The 19,249-nt window shown below is 40.1% G+C and overlaps 1 protein-coding gene across 1 annotated transcript in view; it reads left to right on the plus strand.

Annotated features, from left to right (window-relative positions):
• itga11a (integrin, alpha 11a) overlaps positions 1–15,181 on the plus strand; it is a gene marked incomplete at both ends in the record, with an annotated part of 45,444 nt that extends 30,263 nt beyond the window's left edge. Inside the window, 17 exons of the mRNA XM_079164081.1 lie at positions 1,026–1,229; positions 2,514–2,644; positions 2,857–3,023; positions 4,570–4,709; positions 5,262–5,372; positions 5,521–5,606; positions 5,708–5,918; positions 6,694–6,792; positions 10,791–10,867; positions 11,066–11,149; positions 11,375–11,465; positions 11,567–11,680; positions 12,353–12,436; positions 12,528–12,638; positions 12,829–12,924; positions 13,885–13,998; positions 15,104–15,181. Coding sequence (XP_079020207.1) covers positions 1,026–1,229; positions 2,514–2,644; positions 2,857–3,023; positions 4,570–4,709; positions 5,262–5,372; positions 5,521–5,606; positions 5,708–5,918; positions 6,694–6,792; positions 10,791–10,867; positions 11,066–11,149; positions 11,375–11,465; positions 11,567–11,680; positions 12,353–12,436; positions 12,528–12,638; positions 12,829–12,924; positions 13,885–13,998; positions 15,104–15,181 — 1,998 coding nt within the window. The remainder of the gene's footprint in view (positions 1–1,025; positions 1,230–2,513; positions 2,645–2,856; positions 3,024–4,569; positions 4,710–5,261; positions 5,373–5,520; positions 5,607–5,707; positions 5,919–6,693; positions 6,793–10,790; positions 10,868–11,065; positions 11,150–11,374; positions 11,466–11,566; positions 11,681–12,352; positions 12,437–12,527; positions 12,639–12,828; positions 12,925–13,884; positions 13,999–15,103) is intronic.
• Between the last annotated feature and the right edge of the window lie 4,068 nt (positions 15,182–19,249).

The raw sequence follows: 19,249 nt of genomic DNA on the forward strand, positions 1-19,249 counted from the left end.
ACTCACATGTATATACACTTGACTCGTAATCAATTATATACAATTGACTCATAAGATTTTTTAGACTATTATTTATCTTTATCTGACCGGCTTTGTTGTCCTTTTACCTAGCTGTTATTTTCTGTGTAAATACATTGAGAGAGGTGCAAAAGTCAAATGCCTTGTAACAGCACGCATACAAATAAAGCTGATTCTGATAATTACGTATTTTTTACATAAGATGCAGTGGGTTACTTGCTAAATAATATTGATTTATGAGGTAAATGTTGGCTGTGGAACATGGGGGGTCTTAACAGAAACTGATCGCTACATCAGCAAAAGTAGGTTTTCAGTTTTTGCTTGAATTTCCTGGCTGGGTTGAGAAATAAACACCTCAGCCAAATCCAAACCCTATTTGGGAGGCCTAAAAAAAGGTGAACTATCTCGGTTTTAACCAAACTCATCGGTCCAAGATGCACACTGCTGTTGTCTTTACAGTGGATTTTGGGAAGTGACCTAACGGGAGCAAGTGATAAGCTGAACAAAACACGCCGGGCGTTTTTTTTTATTGTTTAAAGAACAGCTTAAAAGATCACATTTCTTTGGTTCTAGTCGATATTTCTTATGGTTTCTTGGAATGCAATAATTTGAGCACAATGTCACAATATTGGTAAATTAGCCAAAACAATAGGCTCTAAAATATGTCTCATGATGCTGCATTGTCCAGTTACTCATATACATGGATTCAATGTCTGGGAGGAGAATCAAGCTTTAGAAATACATGAAAGTATTTTTTTCCATCTTGTGTTGTGGTTTAAAAATGTTTTTGTTTACTGACCTTGTTTGTTGCAGTTGATTATTTTGGGATGTGCAGACAGATCTCCTGCTGTGGGACTCCCCCAATAAAGCTCAACATCAATACAAAAGCTGATATATAGAGTCAAAAAAATCTAAGCTTTCCCTTAAGGGGCGATTGCCTTGAGATATTATTGAAGTGGGAAAAACAATTCAAAACTAGAATCATTGTGTTTCCCGTCATCCTTCAGAATCGTTTCATCCTTGAGGGGTCTTTGGAAATCCACAATGGGGGCCAGAATGCTCGCTTTGGCTCATCGCTCGCTCCTGTGCCAGATCTGAACGGTGATGGCTTCAATGACTTGGTGGTGGGGGCCCCACTGGAAGATGACCACAAAGGAGCCATTTATGTTTTCTTCAGCCAGCACAACAGAATACTGCGTAAATACAAACAGGTAGGAGGTGTGAAAAAGAGAACTGTTAAAAGACAAGGTCAGTGTGTTTGCCTTTTTTTTTTGCCCACTGACATTAATATACATATTACTGGTAATCATATAGAATGCTACATGTTTTTCATTTGATTTGCCACCTTCAAGGTAGCTATTGATTAATGTTCATTAAAAAAAGACTTGAAACTTGCTTCAAGTAAGTGTCATTCTGTACAGTTATGTACCAGATGTGTGACACACTGTAAAAGGCCGAGGTCAGTAAGAGGCAAACTGTCAATGAGGGCAAATAAAACCAGACGAGGGACAAGAGGGCCAGCAGGGAACCGGCAGTAGTCACGAGCCTACAGACAGGTTACAAGTGAATATGAGGGAAAGAGGGGCAGGTGTGCAGGGGTGTGTGGAGAAAAGGTGTCTGTAGATTAGGAACACACTGAGAGCAGCTGCTGGAGAGGTGGACAATAACAGGCTCTGCAACGACAGGAGAATGTCAGGAATGATGAACTGATTCAATTCATTTTATTTTGTATAGCCCAAAATCACAAATTTGCCTCAGAGGGCTTTACGATCTGTACACATACGACATATTCTGTCCCAGGACCCTCACATTGTTACAGGAAATACTCCCCCCCCCAAAAAAGGAAGAAATCTACAGAGGGATTCCTCTCCCAGGAAGGACAGAAGTGCAATAGATGTCATGTGTACAGAAAGAACAACATAACAGAGTTACAACACATGAGTAGTCAGCAGAATAATGACGGAAAAATTACGACCTCTAATAATAACAGATGTGCAAAATATATTGATCTGAAGCAGCGGACTGTGAATGACAATATTGATTTAAACCGAAGCAGGAAGCTCTGCGGTGAACAATTCAAGCCTTTAGTATGCTTCACAGAATGGTTGGTAGTAATGGAAAATAAAGTATTTGCAGTAAATGGGCGAAAACACAGACCTCAAGATCTTTTGTAAAGTAACGTCGCGTGTATAGCACTTCTAAATGTCTTCTCTTTGTCATTGATAACTGAGATGAGCTTACAGTACCACTCAGAAAACATTATTTTAAGAAATACTATTTTGGAGTGGTGAAGGAAGCTTTTTTTTTGTTATTCTTGACTAAATTACTTTTTTTTTAATCAGCACGCTTTAAATCTACATACTGTATCTGTAACTGCACAGTTTAATTGCACACATGACTGTTCCAGTAATGGCTTTAATCTCAACATAGTTCACTTTGGTTGTTGTTGTTATGATCCTTGTTTGCTCAGATCTCCTCTTCTGTCTGTTTCTCAGAGGATAGCAGCAGCAGATTTGGCTCCTGGCCTGCTGTACTTTGGCCGCAGTATTCATGGCACAATGGACATGAACAATGATGGTTTAGTGGACCTGGCAGTAGGTTCCCTTGGTGCTGCGGTTCTCCTTTGGTTAGTATTTCACCCAGTGAATAATACCATTACTGAAGTTATTTCTGCAAAAGTACGAGCCGGGCTCCAAACATCAGTTTCTTTAAAGACGTCCATCTTATTACTGCTATGATTTGCTCACTGTTACTTTTACTGTTAAAACTCTCTAATAGAGGTGTGTATGTACGCTTTCAGAAAGAATCATATTTTCAAACACTTGTATGCCCTCGCAGGTCACAGAGCGTTGTCCGGATATATACCACTGTCAGGTTTGAGCCCAGTAAGGTCAACATCTTTGTGAAGGACTGTCAGAGGGGTGGCAAAGACGTGACCTGTATGTCAGCCATTGTGTGTTTCAACATCACCGCCAGGACAGCCATTCCTCCCACACAGGAAATTGGTAAGCGAGCTAAAATAATCCACTGCTGTGGAAGCATTTCAGTAAATCTTCCCCCGTCGCTCCTCTTGTCTTTGGCTGATGTTTGTCATCTTCCAGAGGTTCATAAAAACCCCATTGAATCTATTGGTAGAGCAGACCCTTTTACATGTTGCACAACTTATCAAATCTAAAGATAGAACACCAAGTCTGAAGAAGAGAAAAAAAAGATGTATTTCCTGAGACAGAATCTCTAGATATTGTCAAACCTTTAACAGATCATTTTTACCGTTACGCTTGAGCAGAGAAATGTATATTTTGGATCTGTATTTGAAATATAGTTCAGCTGTTGTTTGGATGGTGATACATGACAGGATGGAACGTGGCTGGCTTTAAGTGAGAAAAGGCCCAATCTATACTTCATGTCCTCCTGAATCCAATAGACTTTTTAGCAAGCGGCTTCCCGTAATGTCTGCGATGGCTTCTTCCATTCAGAGTGGCGCCAAAGCGAAGCGTTTCTTTACTAGCAGTAAGAAATTCTGATCTCACTGCTGTTCTCTGCAAAAGCTAATGCTGCTGCCTCCAAAAAACGGGTATATCTGAACCACTCTGGTGCTATCAAATGTTGGTTTTATTGTGTGAACAAGGTCGGAATGTAAGTTTATCACTCTTTTATTCGTCTTAAAAAAAGAGAGTTGTTTCTAATTGTTTGGTGGTGGTGGTGACAACTCAATCCTGCAGACGGGTGCCACCGATAGCAGCCCACCTGCATGTCACCGCAGGGTGTCGCTGCAATTTGTTTTAAGAGATACGATGGCCGGGTCCAGTTTCACAGTGTATAAGGGGCGAGGAAGCAGAGGTGCGGGGGAGCGTGTTCTGAGTTAACCTCTCGACCCCACGACATCTTTATCAAATCTATAAGACGTGGCAAAACAGAGTATAGAGGAAGAAGAGAGGGACTTATCTTGTTTTTGCTGGTTACTTACAGTGGAACACGTTTATTTGATTTCCCCTTCTTTGTCGTGTCTGGCTGGTAATGCATGCCAGATGTGCTGGTGTTTGTAAGTTCGCTGTGGTCTATTGCAAAAAAAAGGATCTCTTTTTTTTTTCTATCCTAGTCAAGTTAATCTTATTTATGCAAATATCTATTTACAGTATTTGAGAGAAAAGACTCAAGTAATGTGTTTGTGTAAGATGTATCGCTTTCTCTAATTCTCTAGTTGACCCCAAACGCACAAGTTCACCCTCAGTAGATTTTTTCTTCATGCCATGAAAACACGATGCAATAAATGGAAAGCCGTTTAAAATGTGGCCTGGAAACGACTCGGTACTGAAGCCAGAGGGTTTGGATTTGTGTATATTCTTGGTCACACATTCATCAGATCATCAGATGTTCAGAGTCAGTGATGTCATTTACCAAAGCCTGATTCCGCCATTTTTCAATTAGTCTGCATCTAACCCGAGTACAAACAAAAGCCTGACTATCTTAGAAACATTTGAACACAAATAGAAAAGGACCTTTTTATGATTTCACAGAGAAATGTTTTGAACTCTTCCTATGACCCACCAGGGATCAAATATAATGTCTCCATTGCGGAAAGACGTTTCAATCCTCGGGCCATACTGGACAACCCCAACAAGCAGCACCCTCAAAACCTGACCATCTTCCCTGGAGAAGAGACCTGCGAACACATCTACTTCCACGTCATGGTGAGGCCCATGATGTCGGTGACTAAAGTCTCATGAGACAGCAATGAGAGGATTGACGTTAAAATGTAGTTGTTTGTTTAATTTTGTTCGTTTGCTAATGTCCTAAATTGATAATTCATACGAGGACTAATGTATCCCAGTGTTCATAGAATAGGTGAGATGGCTGGAAGATGTATTTTACAAATGGGATTCTGTGGTAGTTTTAGTATCAAGTGGAAATTAAAATGATGTTTTTTTTGACAAGAATTCAGCTCTGGCAGAATCACTGGATTTTTCTTTAAATATAAAGAGTCAAACTTCAACTAGTTGCATTTCAGCAAATCATCCGTCAGTCTTAAAACATCATTATTGATCTTGATCTAGCACGTTGGTCAAAACCAACACACACTGCACATTAAAATGAGATTAAAATCACATCTTTTGAGTATTTCTGCATCTTGTACATTTGTGTAAACTTTTTGTGTAAACACATATGTCGAGTGCCATCGATAAAGTGCCTTGATAAATGACTAAACCCACAGGATAATCTTTCAACTTAATGTTTTATATTAGGAGACCACAGACTACGCACGGCCCATAGTGTTTGCTGCTCAAGTGGGGCTACAAGATCCAGCCCAAGGACCAGTTCTAGATGACAGCTGGCCTACTGTTGTGAGGACTGAGGTGAGACACAATCTTGCAGATTATCCTTTCTTTGCTTTCAAGTTATTAGAAAGACGCTCCCGTGAATTGTCATCTGATTCCATCAAATGCGGAAAGGAAAGGATTAGTAGTTTCTTTGATTTGACGGAAGCTCGTCTCTTTTGTCCAGCTGCCCTTCTGGAACGGCTGCGACGAGGACGACCGCTGCATACCTGACCTGGCTCTGCAGAGCATGACCGACCTGATGACTCGAAAGTAGGTTCACACATGAGAATACGCAGGCGCCCAAGTAAAACTGATCCTCAGCTGCTGCTGTTACTAACGATTTCACTTTTCTTTCCCTCCCCGCCTTTCAGTCAGTTCTGTGCGCAGCCTGTACAGTCTCGTGGTGCTTTCTGCCGCCATCTGAGTGAAGGAGGGAGCGAGGGATCTCTGCGGGTCCTGGAGGGAAACAGGAGGAGGATGGTGGTGGATGTCCGATTGGAGAACAAAGGAGAGAACGCCTACAACGCTCGCCTGAATATCACCTACACACCCAATCTACGCTTCTCTAGCCTCATAGTCAAGGTGCATTACCATCAGCCAAATGATGAGAGTATTGATATTATTTATAGAAGTGTGTGTATGATTTAGCCAACAAATGAGATGAGATAAATGCTGCATTTAAGTACTATATTTAACAACAAAAAATAAAAATAAAACAATTATAATCACTTTATAGATCGATAGATAGATAGATTTAATCCCGCAATGGGAATTTATTTTTCTGATATAATCTGTTTATAGCGCTGTATAATTATAGTTATAAGCACTCATAAATACTCATAATGATATATAAAAGGAGGTGGGAAACATTAAGGAAAACAAGTTTTCAGGGCATTGTAATTATATATGAGAGCACTGTACAAGAAGGCTGCCATCTTCATGAAAACATCCACATCTGAGTTGAAATCATTAACTCTACCAACCTTTCACCAGACTTGTTCATCAGCAATAAACAAACTAAATCTGCAAAGAATTTAGAGCCAATCAGAGGCAGAGTTGGGCGGGTCTTCGTGAATGGGGGAAAAAAATAAATCATACTACCCTAAATAACTGCGGATGAGAGGGCACTTTCACGCTTATTCCTAATGTGCCTAAGGTTGCCTACCCCTGCTTTATAACGATGATCATAACACATTTTTTACTGTTATAAAGCATTATAAATATGTATAAAAGCTTATAAATACAGTTATACAGTGCTATTTGTAGATTATAATGCATTATGAGTATGTTTATAATGCATTAATGACATGGACGTGGTAGAAAGTGTTACCAAAAACTGTTGTTATTTTTGATCCAGGACAATTCTGACATCAAAATAGAATGTTTCGTTGAGGACAAACTGAGGAATGAGAAGATCTGCAACGTCAGTGCTCCGTTCATGAGGGCCAAAACTCAGGTGAGACTTCACACTCTGAATCCATGAAATGATTCATCATTTAATAATCCACCAGTTGTTGTTTTTTTAAATGCCAAAAGAGTGTGCTTTCATTGTGGAGTTTGTTTAGGATTCGCTGTTTGCTAATCTACTCAAAAACACTTGGTGTATGGTTGTATGTTTCGTTGTTGTCAAGTCAAAATTATGGATTGGCAGATTTGCAGGTTTTGCACTTATTCTTTGTATTATATCTGACATTTTGTTCCTGGGTGTTTAAAGTCCAAGAAAGTCATATGTTTTACATCAGAATCATTATTTCTGTATTTATCTGACTGAATGGAAAGCAGATGTCAAAGTTGGTCTTTTCCATTCATAAAAAAATAATTTTCATACTGATTCCCAGATCAGTTCAGATGGTGGCACTTTTGACTGAGATAGAAAATCTCCGTCAGAGCAACCTCACAGCCCGCACGTAATGTGATGAAAAGCTTCCAACATGGGCCACATTAGATCACAGGCGCCCAAAACACACGCTGCAGGCTTTAGATGACCGAGACAGACCACGCTGGTAAATGTAGAACCCACAAGCCAACCAGGAGAGCCCAGTTCAGTTCTGGTTTGTGAACTAAACTTTCTAAATTCTGACATGAAAGTCCAGAGTGTCGAAACTTAAACATTCCCATCTCTATTTAACTTTCTAACTATAACAATTGTGAGTAGGGAGCGACTTTAATATAGATTGAATCTTAAACGTGTCCTTATTATTACATCAGTGGAAAAAGCTTGCAGTGGCTTATCAAGACAAAACAACACATTAGAGGTTAAGATCAACATCCTTTTTTTAATAACTGTGACTCAACATTATCTACAGTTCTATGCAGAAAGGATGATCCCCACAGAGCACATTACGATGTTGAAACTTACTACTTTGTTCAGTTTCCCAGAGCAGTGACAAACTATTAAGCCTGAAAACCTTAAATCTGATGTTTTCCAGAGCTTTCGGCTGTAACCCACGGCCTTCTTCAGTGAATGTAACGTGCTCAGTTGGCAACCTCCAGCAAGTCAGCAACCTCCCGGTCTGAAAAGTGACAATGCGGAAGTGCCTTAAAGTTGCATTATTTCTAATAGTCAGCAGGCGTCCTCTAGGCAAGGCAAGGCAATCACATTTCAACAACAAGGCAATTCAAAGTGCTTCACATCAAACCATTAAAAGCATCAAAACATAAGGCAAAAGAAAAGGAGATGTAATAACTAATGGTCCTCTAGTTGCAAAAAGATGTCTGATTGTATAGAAGTCTATGAGAAAATGACTCTTATTCTCATTTGATTTATTTCCTCAGTAAACATGAGTTGATATTCTCAATCGCTAGTCGAGATGTTCTGATACCATGTTATCCTTCCTCATTCCGATACCTATATATAAATATATATAAACCCTGTGATTGACAGGCTGCTACCTCAGCGTATTCATCTTTAACCCTTTCACAGTGTGTTTTCAGTTCATGACAGTTAATTGTAACATTCTGGTCGCCTATAAATGTCAGTCAAGCAATACTGTCTTCCTCTATACACCATAACCATTTTAATAGCGTTCCATTTGGTTTTACCAAGATGCATCTTAGCAACACCGTGAATGGAACAAAACACACTTCCTCCCTCAGCCATTAAGATCATTTTCTCTCCACTTTAGCCCGGTGCACCAGGTGAGACTGAGTATAAGATACGGAGAGGTTTTGTACTCATCTGTTACTGATTCTCACGTTCAATTCTGCTGTTTCAAGCCTTTCCACAGACTTGTAATGTCAACAATATTTATGAGACTCCAGTGTGTTTTACAGCAGAGCATCGAGTTTTATTTTTAAGAGGGTGATGTTTGAATTAACTTTGATCGAGATGACACTGATGGTACATCGCGCCGTGCAATCAAAAGCTATTAAACATTGAGCAGATTATACCTAAGTCATCTTTTCCATTGATGTCTGATAAAAATTCTGCTGACAAATACCGTAGGAATGAAGTAATGAAGGTGATTTAAAGAGTTCATGAAATGTCCTAACCACGACGTCATTATCATAAACAATAGTCTCCTCGGGCAACGAAAATATCATGCAACGCTCCCCAACAACTGAACCAAGAGGACTCTGGTCACCCTTTAAAACTCACTGAGTGATTCATACCCACTCTTTCAGCCTGAACAGCATCCAGAGCCACAAGGCTGATGGGCTCTGGTCAGGAGCATTTTAAATATGTGGCACTGAGTTAAACAAGGCTGATTGTACGCCGGTGCTGCTGCCAAGCCTGCCCAAAACCACTGCTCAGATGAAGGAAAGCAGGAACCTCAGGGCTTTTAAAAACAGCCAGTTATCACTCTTGTTTTGACTTTTCCGGTTGGTTTTGACCTGCGTAAAACTAGCATGTACTGTAAACTTTACTACTGCGGCAGCAGAGTGAGGGCTTCAGATCATACACTGCTGGTGACAACTGTGTGTTTGTGTCTTGCGGGCGTACGCTGAGACAAGGAACACTATTGCTGCAAATGAATTGTTTGTCGATTGACAGTGAATGTGGCTCAGGGGTGCGGGTGGACTACATCAGCCCGGAGGAGGAAGGGGAGCTTCATGCTCCGTCTGAATTTCCATGTTCAACTATGCTGGCGCACGAACATCGTCACGGACAATCATGTCTTCCAAACCCATACCACTTGCATGCATGTGTGTGTCTGTGCACTTTTATGTGTGTGTGTGTGTGTGTGTGTGTGTTTTGTGTTTTCATCTAACTTTCTTCTGAATGACCGTCAACATAGATTCATCCAATTATTTTGGTTTTCTTTTTCAGGTCATTCATAGCAAAGACAAGAACAAGAGATCATTTTCCACTAATAGGACATGATTATATGAAAATAGGCGGTGGTGGAAGAAGTATTTAGATCATTTGCTTCAGTAAAGGTATCAATACAACAGTTGAACATCCTACATTAAAAGAAAAGGTATCCCATTCAAATTCCTGCTGAAGTAAAAGTACATAAGTATTATCAGCCAAATTGAAATTGAAATTTCAAAAGTAAAGTACCTCTTCTTTGTTCTGAGCCTCCAACGCTTTTTAGTAAGTGGTCACAAACTGAAAAGGTTGCGAACCATCAAAAGGTTTTAGTGTAAAATTTTCAACTGAAAAGGTTCTAGTAACTCCAGTTGTCAAATAAATGTAGTGGAGAAAAAACAATATTTTTCCTTAGAGTAGAAGTATAAAGTACCTAGAAACCATATCTGAGTATGGTACTTTAGCAAATGTATTTTCCACCACTGAAAATAGGTCTTAACTTTTGTATGAATGTTCTTTTTCTGTGGTCTGTCGAGGGTGAGTCAGACTATATGGAGGAGGGAAGCCAGTGAACCTTATGCATTCCTCTTTGGTCAGACGGAGTCCGTCAGGATTTCATTACGACATGGAGGACTGTAAACAATGCTCAGCTCGGTTTGCTGTCTGCTACCAATCAATCCTCCTCTCCTCTCCTCTCCTCTCCTCTCCTCTCCTCTCCTCTCCTCTCCTCTCCTCTCCTCCCCTCTCTAGACTTGGGTTTTCCTTCTGTTTCTGTTTGGACTTTGTCTAATGATTTGCATTTTCTTACACACCTCTTCTGTTTCTGTCTGTCTCCTCTCTTCTCTTTTCTGCCTCTGGGCTTTTATTTTGCCCTGAATCTGACTCTCACTGGTAGCTGTATGTGTGTACGTAGTCATGATGATTTATATTTACTATATTGTCCTCAACTAAGTGGAAATTCTCTGGCTCTCCATGCAGCCGGCTGCCTGGAGTCAAAGCCCAGTACTTACAGCAGGTTATTGCAAGCTTTACTCCTTAAACCATAATGCAGGGCCTTTGTTTTTGGCGAGGATGTAAAGAGTAGCATATGGAGTCAAAAGAAGCCTCTGACCTGTGCTTTTGGTATTTTTGTTGTCAAAATGTATGATGACAAACTGAAAAAAACTGATTTATTCTTCTCAACTTTATTTTCTCCTCTGCAGGTATCATTTCGTCTGGAGTTTGAGTTCAGTCGTACTGTCTTCCTCAAGCACGTCAGAGTTATCCTGGAGGCCAGAAGGTGTGAACCTTTAATTGTATTTCCTGTGTTGCATGGAGAGACGTCTGACATTAGCTGTGTTCACTGATACAGATGATTAGCGCTCATACAGTATCATGTTTCATGTTGAGCTCCAAGGATGAATATTTCAACTGGTGTGTCTTGATGTAACATGATTGCTCACGTTCTTTGAATATTTTGATCCCGTTCTCTCGACAGCGATGGCGAGGACATGAGCACGGCTGATAATTTCAATGATATCTATTACTCACTGAAATACGAGGGAGACCTTCTCTTCACTAGGTTTGTCAATTTCTGAATGCCATACCAAACAAAGCATGCTGCTGAAGCTCTCGGGTCGATTGCGGAAGCAATGAACTTGGAAGTTCATGTAACTGGAGCAAAGTGATATTGTATTATTACAAATGGCATTGAATCAGAGTGTAAGTTGCAGATACTGTAGCAGGAATATGGGGACTTGTTCAACTTGACAACATTATACTTGTTTGTGCTTATTCTGTTTCAAAGGGATTCAAATCCGACCCGATATGACATCAAATCAGAGCTGTCACTGGAGGAGCCTGGAGTTATCGGTCCTCCTTTCAACTTCACTTTCCAGGTGAGAGCCAAGAGCTTCGTCATCACCATTGACTGTACAGGAAAAAAACGCTGCTTTCAAAATATTGTTCATTGTTTCCCGTTGTTTTTGTTGTCTCTCAGATCCAGAACCTTGGCTACTTTCCAGTAAAGGATCTGCAGCTGAACATTGAGATCCCTGAAATGACGAAAAATGGGAACCAACTCCTGCAGATATCTGACTTCAATATTGACCAAGTGAGTGTGAAGCCTTAAAAAGCGAGTTTGTCTCAGTCAGTGAAATACCTGATGGCAACTGGTGGGTCCCCCTTACCTAGTGCTCCAGTGTTATGCTGAAGACTTACACAATACGCACTATAGATGATAACACCAATGCAAGCCAAGACGATCAACGAGGCAATAGGCTGCACGCTTAGCGCACTCATCGCCAAGGCTAACGGCGTTAACAATAAGGCCACTCGTACAACAACCACGCAACACTCGCCTCTCTCTCTTTAACCCGACACACATGCGCACACTCAAACCCAACACACGGACCTTGGCTCGGCTTTTTGTCGTTGCCATCCTGGTATCGCAGAAGAGGAGGGACGGTGTCCTGCTTTGATCCAGGTTCTCAAGAAAGGCCTGGATCTATTTTGTCCAAAGGGTCCATTTAGGTCCACGAACAGACTCTCCACCTGAACCTGTTGTGGCTCTGGTTGGCTGTTCACATCGGAAAATTGTTTCTCTATTGATTTTTGTTTGCAACATTGTGTGTGTGTGTTGAATGTATGTATTCCATTATTAATTCTTGGCTGTAATTTAATGCTAATTCACCTCAACTTATCACGATTGTTGTTTAATGCGTTCTCTGCAGACAAAAGGTTGAAACGTACTAACAGGTGATTTTACTCTCATGTCCGTCCTCAGAGAGATGGATCACGCTGTTTACCACCGCAGCATGTGGCACAGAGCAGGGCGTCACCTGAGGACCTTTCACGCTTCTCCCGCTTGGTAAAGTACAAACCAACCAAAATCAATCCCTCATACTCATCATTTCTCATTTCACCAACCTAAGACTGATGTGTCTGGTTTCTTCACACAGAACCGGTCCAACACTCTAACTCTGCCGATCCAGTGCACCGTCAATGTGGCCTCCTACAGAGAAATTGCAGTTAGAATCACAGGAGCGCTACGAATAGACACCTTACACGCAGTGAGTATAAAACCCCAAACGTGCATTCACAAAGTTTGAAATCCCCGGCTTTATAATAACACACATGCTGCGTGCATGCTCTGTTTATCTCAATGTTATTCTGCTGTGACTCTGTAGCGACGACAGCTTTTTCTTTCAGCTGTGTGATATGTTTGTGAAAACTGGCAGCGTGTTTTGATTTCCTCTCCAGCTGAAGTTTAAAATCCTGGAACTGGGAACCAGTGCATCAGTGGAGCTTCCCTCCTCCAGCCCCATGTTTTTACATGAAGAGAGGCCTGTCAGACATGTAAGTCAACACAGACTAATGCTGTAAACTGCCTCTGTCCCAGATTTGACCTGACTTAAATCTGAGCTCATAATGGCACCATAATTCGATAATTCAGACTCTGTGATCGTTAACATATCCAAAGTGTGAATACAGGGAGTTGTGCTTCAGGAGATCATGGACTGAAACTATTAAAATGAGACCTGTAACACTAACAACAACATATTCTGCTGCAGTGACTACTTTATCAAATATATCAGTGGAGTTTGGCTCTGCATAACTGAAGCAGTGAAGAATCAGACAGTAAAGGTTGGTATTGGAGAGCACACGTGCAGTGTGGTGCTTAGGGACCGAAAGGACCAGCGGCACAACATGTAACGGTCTGGACTCATACACTAAACTTTGCTGCCATCTATTGGCCAGTATAAACTGTCATACATGATCTCTCTATAATGCTTGTATAAGCATAATACACTGATTCCTTTGAGCTGATCTAAGCTCTAAATGTATTATTGATGTTAAAAGGGGAGTGGATTTAGTGTCAAACCTGGTTCTGACATTTAATATGTTAAGAAAGAAAGTTTTCCGTACTGTTTCAATCACCTTTCTGAAATATTGCCATTGTTTCATGTTGAATAAATATCCCATGTTCAGCCTGTGAGTGTCCATGTGCAGGATAATACATAAATAATAAAAAACTACAGTAACAAAGATGTAAACTTATAATTCAGTATATTCATCATCGTCTCTGCATTATTATTGCCTGTGAATGTCACAGCTGTTTCATCTTCAGTGACTGTAACCATTGCAGATGATCATACAGTTACACTGGGGTACTCATACCTACCTTATGTACAGTATTTTTTGTATAAAATTAACAAATAAACTCTGCATTATAACGCTATACAATACATGACTGAGTTCAGTGTGTTTCTCAAAAAAGATATAGATCTAATGATTAAACTATGGTCTCGCCCACAGATAATATTGGAGATCAGGAAGGAGGGCGATTACAGAATCCCGAACTGGATTATCATCGGTAGCACGCTGGGAGGACTCTTATTGTTAGCCCTGCTCAGTCTCGCTCTATGGAAGGTAAGTCGTCACATAACGCACAGTTATTAGAGAGCGATTACATTAAGACCTACTGTATAGTAGTTGAGATTGCCAGTGAACAAGTGTGCCTCAGAGCTGTTGTTTTTTCAATTACTCAAATTAATTTTGCTCTCCTGAAGTTATTAAAACCTAGACCATAGTCACAGTGTAGGGTTATGCTGTCACCCTGTGGTAGAGAATGACATGACGGCTGTATTGAAATATAGAAAGGTCAAATCTGGTGATGGTGATATTATAAAGAGGCTGTCACAAAATGTCAGTATTAAACAGTGTTTGAATAGCTTAGGATAGTTATATTTTTGTATTTAAAAGAAGGTTTGGCTGCAACAGAATGTCTAGAGTAAAAATACAATCAAGTGAACAGTTAAACTGTGTGAGTTCCCTACATGTGCATGTTTTTCTACTTTGAGAAATAATGGTACAGCTATACTGTAGGCTATGTAGAACCTTATTTTGAAGGACGAGGTCAAACAATCAACAAAGGCAGCTTTACATTCTTGGTCAACACAGGAGCCATTGACTGAAACACACAATCTAACTCTGGGTGACCAAAGATCATTGGCCTGAAGATCTAACCCTCCTAACACATACAAGTCACATATATTAATTCAAATATCAAGTCATCTTCCCTTTTAAGATAAAGCAAGGATGTGTTTTTTTACCGTGTATCGTCTTTCAAGTGTCTCAATGTGCTTTATATATAATACATTTATTGTTGTTGTTGTTGTTGTTAAATACATAAACGTGAAAAGTGCTTTACATAAGGCAAACAAATGCATCAACAACATTGAACAAACTGAAAGGCTCACTCATGGTAAACCCACACACGGGACTTCACTTATTCTTTGCTGATTTCATCTCATCACATGGAATGTTTGTCGTCACATGAACCAAGTGTGAAACACTGGTCGGGTAATAACACCTTAACCAGTTCCATTCACTGAGCGAAGGTTGTAAGATGCAGTTGAACGCTCAAGAAGAAAAGCTGCTAAATGGACCTGAAATCCAGATGATTTCATCACACGCACTGAGACCACGCTGAACAATGAACTAGCCGTAAACCTCTTGTCTAACTTCTCGATAGATCGGCTTCTTCCGGAGGCAGAAGCGGAGAGACGAGGACGAGCAGGAGGCGAACGGGAAAGTGCCCGAAGAACGGTAACGCAGGCTGAGGCCCCCCCCCCCCCCCCCCCCCCCCCCCAGCAGACACCTTTTTCCACAGGGGATCCGACACTCAGGGACCAACCCACCTCCCCCTGCTCCCCAACACCACAGTGGCACCGCATAGACAGCTCCGCATGGCCGCTGAAGCAAGGCTTATTCAGTGCACTGGATCTGTCCCACGCCACGACCCCTGACCCCCCCAGAGTCAGCACTGTCACACTCACTTAGCGTTCCTGCACTGTTGCGACATTAGGGCCTTCTTCGTCTGTGTATTCCCAGAATTTCAGACCAGAATTTGCCCTTGAGGCATGCGTTAGCCAATCACTCTTCTGTCTCTTCCTGATGTGTATTTATTTAACTCTTATGGTCAATTTTGAAACACGTGAAAAACCTCAAGGGTGAGTTGCCACCCAAAAAGCTACCACAAATGTAAAGTTACTATACTGTATATTGAATTCGACGTTTAAAAGATTTTATCTGCAACATGTTCAGCTCCCTTGCAATAATAATTTATGAGAAAGCAAAACTGAACTAAAGTTGCCAGAGTGCAAAGAAGATTCATAATGTTTAACTTACAAAGACGTTTCTTGACCTTTTTCTACAGCGAAGAATCTTCTTAACCTGCATCTGCTCTTAAGAGTTCACTTCTTTTCTTTTACTATTTTCATCCTGGAAAACATTAAACATTTGATGCACTTTTGTACAAAATTAACTTGAATTTTGTAAATAGTCAAGTACCTTTTTATACCCTTTCAAATATTATAATGGTTTATGGCATTACTTTATAAGTTAAGCAACAAGGCGTTGTGTCACTGACCCAGTTACAAGACGTTGCATGCCTTTTAACATGCACTGCATCAGCGCAAAAGGATGTGCAGAAAATACTGCAGGCAACATGGATTTCAACGAAGCAATTCTCATGAGGAACTGGAACTAAATCACAATCAGATGCCATAAAGATGAGTCCAGCAAATGCACATTGCTTACAGTATGTCAGCACCCTCCTGGTGATACCAACGAATGTCAGTTTGTCCTGTTTGACGAGGTGTGAAGAGCTGTAATAAGCCTACAAATAAAACTGTGTATATGTCTGAGAATGTCTTTTTAATGATACCTGAGGAGTTTCAACTGCACAAACGAAGCCTGGAGAACCACGAGTGTTGTTCACAAAAATCATGTCAATGAACAGAGAGAGGGGGATACCCAGGGTTATATATATCTATAGAGAGAGAGAGAATTATTACAATTTCTCTAAAACTAACAAAAGTAAAATGCTTTTTCGGGTTTAAAAAAGAATGGTCTAAATCAAAGCAACAGAGGTGTCGAGTTTTTGGTTCTCTGTTTGGGTCAAGTTCCAGAAACACCGGTTTCTACATTTCTCGTAATGCAACCAATCAATTAGTTTGACCCTCTGCCTCTGGTCTTTGAAACTCATAAGTCCCCAGTTTTCCACGCTGGACTATAGTTTCCTGTGTAATGCTTCTCTAAAAGACGTTTGAGAACGTTTTCTTTATCCACAACTCAGGGGCGGTGTTATAGCTTATGGACCTTATCCACTGTTTATTAAGCAAATAATCAAAGTGGATCATCATTATATATGTGGTAATAAATGTATAATAATAAATATATGTAATGTGGGTATATTTGAATATAACTACAGTAACCAAAACGTTTTTTATTGAAAACGTTTTTGAAGATTGACTCCTCCTGAATCTAAAATGTCAACAGCCTCAACAGAAGATGAGCATGCCAATTTTCAAGCTTGGGTGTACGATAGCTGAATAATATGTGGCTTAAAGCCAGTTTTTAGTAGAGAATTAAACTGACAGGTTTGCATCATGGGTCCTGTTGTTATTCAAGCATTTTTCCTCCGAGCACCACAAAGAACAATTTGCCTTCAAGCACAACAGTGAGTGTGTCGCCAACTGCCGATCAAAGCTCATTTGAACCTACAAAATAATGAACGAACATATCGAGCTGCCGTGCGGTGAGGCTGATTAAAACTGTCATTTGTGTTCAGGGATGCAGGTTTGATCCATTCAGTCGACACACGCTAACCATCTGCCGCTGACAGTGCTACGGTGAAAACATGATGATCCCTGAAGGAGGAAATAGATCGTTGTTGCGGCAAATGTAAGATTCAGCAAGAGGAGAAAAAAAAAGAACGCAGCCACACAAACAGAATTAAAGATGAGAAATACATACAAGTATACAAAACAAAGTCAAGTAATCTAAAAAACACTGAAGTTATGTAAACATGCAGAAGAATCTTCTTCCCTTCAATAATTGATATTCTAACACAGACAACAACAGTAAAATTCAGACACTAACTGTATTATTTACATTTGAAATAGTTTATTAAATAATTTAAACGTCTCCACAGTGTTACACGCTAGAGGGGAATATAGTTGAAACAATTTTCACCCAAATAACCTTCGATTTTGAATTTGTTTAATGAATGTTTTGTTTTTGAAAGTATAATAAATTACCCAAGGTCATTTTTTAACTACAATACTGCATTATATTAATAATATAAAATAATTAATAATACATTATATACTAAATATTCTGGGAAGCTTTCTTTGGGAAATCTGCAGTTTACTCTGTGGTTAGATTGAAGAGGTTGATATATTAATGGTGCTAACCCTTCACTAACCTACTATTTCTCCTGTGATGTTGTAAGAATAGTTTTGCTTAAGCAACACTCCTGTTAATATTCCAGCTTTTTATAGGCTGCATTAATGTGCACTAATGTGAGCTTGTTCCCATTTAAATGTTTTTCTTTTGATGCTAAGCTGCGGTTTCTTTTACCAAAGACTGGTGATTACTTTTATTCTCATTCAACTGTTGCTCAGATGGATCTGTGTCTCTTTTCTTGTCTGGTTGAACCATTTGTACAGCATTTTGTTCTCCATGAACAAAACATGATTTTTACAAACCCTTCGGACAAAATAACATTATTCCTAAAGAGGACTTTCTACAACCTTAAAGCATGAAACATATTTCAAAGAAATTGAGTATCCTCTCAGCCATCTGTAACAAATCAAGCCTTTTTGGCAGTCAACCACACGTAGTATGGATTAATTTCTGTGCTTTGTTAACTCATAAATGTTGCTTATGACATCTGCATAGCAGTAAATGTGGTGAATGTCAGTAATAAATCACACCCAAATACTGTTACTGAAAACAGAGCGAGGAGATTTCTTGCTCAGTGCCCAAGCAAAATGAAACCTTGGGGAAATAAGCAAATAAACATTACAGGATACAAAACCTGCTGTGAACTGATTGATAGAAATTGACAACATGATTGCTCGCTCATTGGCTTGAACAATTTGCTGAAGTATAATTGGAAAAAGTACAATAATGAAAATGTGTGTGTGTGCACTCTTTAATACACCAGAGGTCTACTTGTTGTCACATGTCACGGGTGTTTTATTTTGTCATTCCAATGACTTCTTAAACCATTATGCTCCAAATGACTTCAGGTCATTGTTTCTCTTTTAAGTTGTGCTTTTTAAATAATCTTTTGAAATACCAATGTATTGGGGTCCTGGGGGTCAAAAGCACTCAATTCCAGCCGATATAGTTATAATAGATCAAATAGAATAGTTAAATACATGTTTGCAATGGGTCCTAATTTAAAGTATCACACATTATCAGGAGGTAGGGGTGCTCTGTCAGTCATTCTGAAGGAGACAGAGACAGATTTCCTCATGTGCTCTGTCTGGTTTTATTTTACACAGTATGCAAATTAGGTGGCTGTAGTGGCTAGCACTGTTCCCTCACAGCAAGAGGGATCGGGGTTCGGCTCCCGGGCCGGACGGCCCCTTTGTTCGATCCCACAGTCCGTGGGTGTGAATGTGAATGTGTGAATGTCTCTATGTGTAATCCCTGCGGTAGTCTGGTGACCTGTCCAGGGTGTACCCGCCCTGCCTTCGCCCAATGTTGGCCCAAACTCTCCTGAAATTATTATTATTTTTTACTTCAGATGACAGTAATTACAAAACCAACAATGTTTGAAGAAGTAAATTAGCATTTAGCTCTATGATAGTTGTTTCTTACAGTA

The sequence above is a fragment of the Pholis gunnellus genome (genome assembly GCF_910591455.1).
Source record: "Pholis gunnellus genome assembly, chromosome: 1".
Lineage (NCBI taxonomy): Eukaryota > Metazoa > Chordata > Actinopteri > Perciformes > Pholidae > Pholis > Pholis gunnellus.